Source organism: Mus pahari, chromosome 5 (genome assembly GCF_900095145.1).
Source record: "Mus pahari chromosome 5, PAHARI_EIJ_v1.1, whole genome shotgun sequence".
NCBI lineage: Eukaryota > Metazoa > Chordata > Mammalia > Rodentia > Muridae > Mus > Mus pahari.
In genome coordinates, this window is record NC_034594.1 from 33,804,239 (window position 1) to 33,806,531 (window position 2,293).

The 2,293-nt window shown below is 43.0% G+C and overlaps 1 protein-coding gene across 1 annotated transcript in view; it reads left to right on the plus strand.

Annotated features, from left to right (window-relative positions):
* Ccdc150 (coiled-coil domain containing 150) overlaps positions 1 to 2,293 on the plus strand; it is a 90,530-nt gene that overhangs the window by 71,813 nt on the left and 16,424 nt on the right. Inside the window, exon 18 of the mRNA XM_021199047.1 lies at positions 1,881 to 2,009. Coding sequence (XP_021054706.1) covers positions 1,881 to 2,009 — 129 coding nt within the window. The remainder of the gene's footprint in view (positions 1 to 1,880; positions 2,010 to 2,293) is intronic.

The window sequence follows — 2,293 nt, forward strand, 5'->3', positions numbered from 1 at the left end:
CTCCTGGGAGACCAACACTCTCTTGAGTCCCACTCTCTGCAGGCAAGCTCTCCAATTGCAGGGAAGGTACACAGAAGTCTGGAGCTCAGATCCACCTCCTAATTCCTGGGGTCAGAGCCCTCCCTGTAGCCCGACTCTCCTCTGGCAAGGAAGGTGCCTAGGACTCTGGGTCTCAGCTCCACCTCCTGGCTGAGGATGAAGGCCCTAAGGAACCCTGTCCAAGAAGCTCTGTTGCTTCTGCTGCCCACGTGTTCTCCTGTGTAGACTGGTCTCAGTGATCCCAAGATCCTGGGTGTGCTAAGGCCTGCCCAATTTGCACCCAAGATGGCTCGAGGCTGGAGTCACCAGAAAGAATCCCAGCCACTGGTCGTTCGGAGTTCCTTTGTCCCTGTTCCTGCTGGCACAAGACCCTCCAGGATTCTTTGGAACAGATGTTGTGTTCCACTCCCAAGTAATCCTAAGATCCTAGCTGTGCTAGAGCACCTGAGGTGTGGAGAGTCCTCTGGGGACCTTGGGACCCTCCGCCGGGTTTGCTCCGAAGATCTTGTTTTAAATTCTTAATGAACTATAGAGCTAGTAGCAGATAATGAATATGTAATTAGATAACTAGTCTTAGTGTTAACACATGTAATCATCTCTGTTGTAACTCCTTATTCAATGTATGATTTGAATTTGTTTGAACTTGTTGTGATTCTAAGCATTTTTTTAAAAAATGCTTATAATACCATGTGATGATATGTTTTGAAAAAGTACAAGAACTAGGAATGATGACAATAAGAGCAGAAGCAGAATAGAAGCAGAGCAGAGCAGAGAGAGCAGGCAGGCTGCCTCTTACCATGAGAAAGGTTTTTGCTTAACAGCAAGTTTCTTCTTACTGACAAGAACAGGGCTTTTTTCCTCAATAAAAAGGTAGAAGTTTTTTTCTTTCTCTAAGCAATAAAAGTTGGAGCTTATTTTTCATCCAGAAAGCATGAGTTCTTTCTGCACTGGCACTTGCTCAATGAAACCTGCTCATGGGGGCTTTTGCTCCATCCATCAAATATAAGTATAGGTGTGTGCGTGTGTGCATGTGTGTATGCGTGTGTGCGTGCGTGCGTGTTTGTGTGTGTGTGTGTGTGTGTGTGTGTGTGTGTGTGTGTGTGTGTGTGTGTGTAAGTTGATGAGACAGATAGTTGGACCCAACAAAAAGATGAATGTGTATATGAACGTGTGTATGCATATTTGCTTGAGTAGAAGTTTTTCTTTCTATGAGCCTAACTTTGTTTTCCTGGTTCATGAAAAGTTAGTTGCTTCAAGCCTCCCTCTCACCTGGCCATGGAAAGGTGAGGCTTCCAGGCAAGAGAGAAAGGAACCTTAGCAATGAATCTCTACTGATTTCCAAATGCCACATGAATATGTAATGAATCAGCATATGTTAATTGCCAGAGACTTATAAAGCAAGTTTATAAAGTGTTAAGTTTTCCAGCACTTACTGAAGCACAGAGAATTATAAACTAGATAATAGAGAGGTAAAGAGTTGTTTCCCCAGCATTTAGTGAAGCACAGAACAGTAAGAAAAAGTAAAGCTTTTAGCACAGAACAGTTAGAGAGCTAAAAGGCTGGAGATCCTCAATCTTTTGGCCTGTGTCTGATGCTGTGTCCCACTTTAACCCATTCCAGCCAGGGCAGGCCCCTGGCCCCCCTGCTTATTCACTGATTTGATTGTTTGAAATTTATACTCTTTTGTAAAGGGAAAATAGCTAATGGAAGTGGGTTTATTTATTAAAGTGGATATACATATTTAATTTTTCATGTTTGTTTTATAAATTTTTGTGCCTTGTTACACTCACTGGTTTGTTGTGCTTCAGAATGTTTTGCATTCTTTCCTTTTTCCTTCCAAGATGAAATCTATTCTTGGGAAAAATGAGGAAGAACTGGTCCAAGCAGTGAAGTGTCGAGATGCTGCCCTGAAAGAGAGCCAGAAGTTGAAAGGGGAACTGAAGGCATTGGAGGACAGGGAGAGCAAGAAGGCAAGGCGCCCTCTCTGAAAGTCTGTCTCTGGCAGGGGCGCATGAAACCTGAGAAGCCACATTCCCTAACTTCCTTTTCCCACTCATGAAAAGAGGAGATGTGATCAATGAAGGGTTAAAATTGTTCTAAATTTTTCTGTAATGACGCACTATGACTACCAGAAGAGTCTGATTGTTTTCTGTTGAAGTCCATCTGATGGATGGATAGATGATGGATGGATAGATGATGGATAGATAGATGATGGATAGATAGATGATGATGGATAGATGATGGATGGATAGAT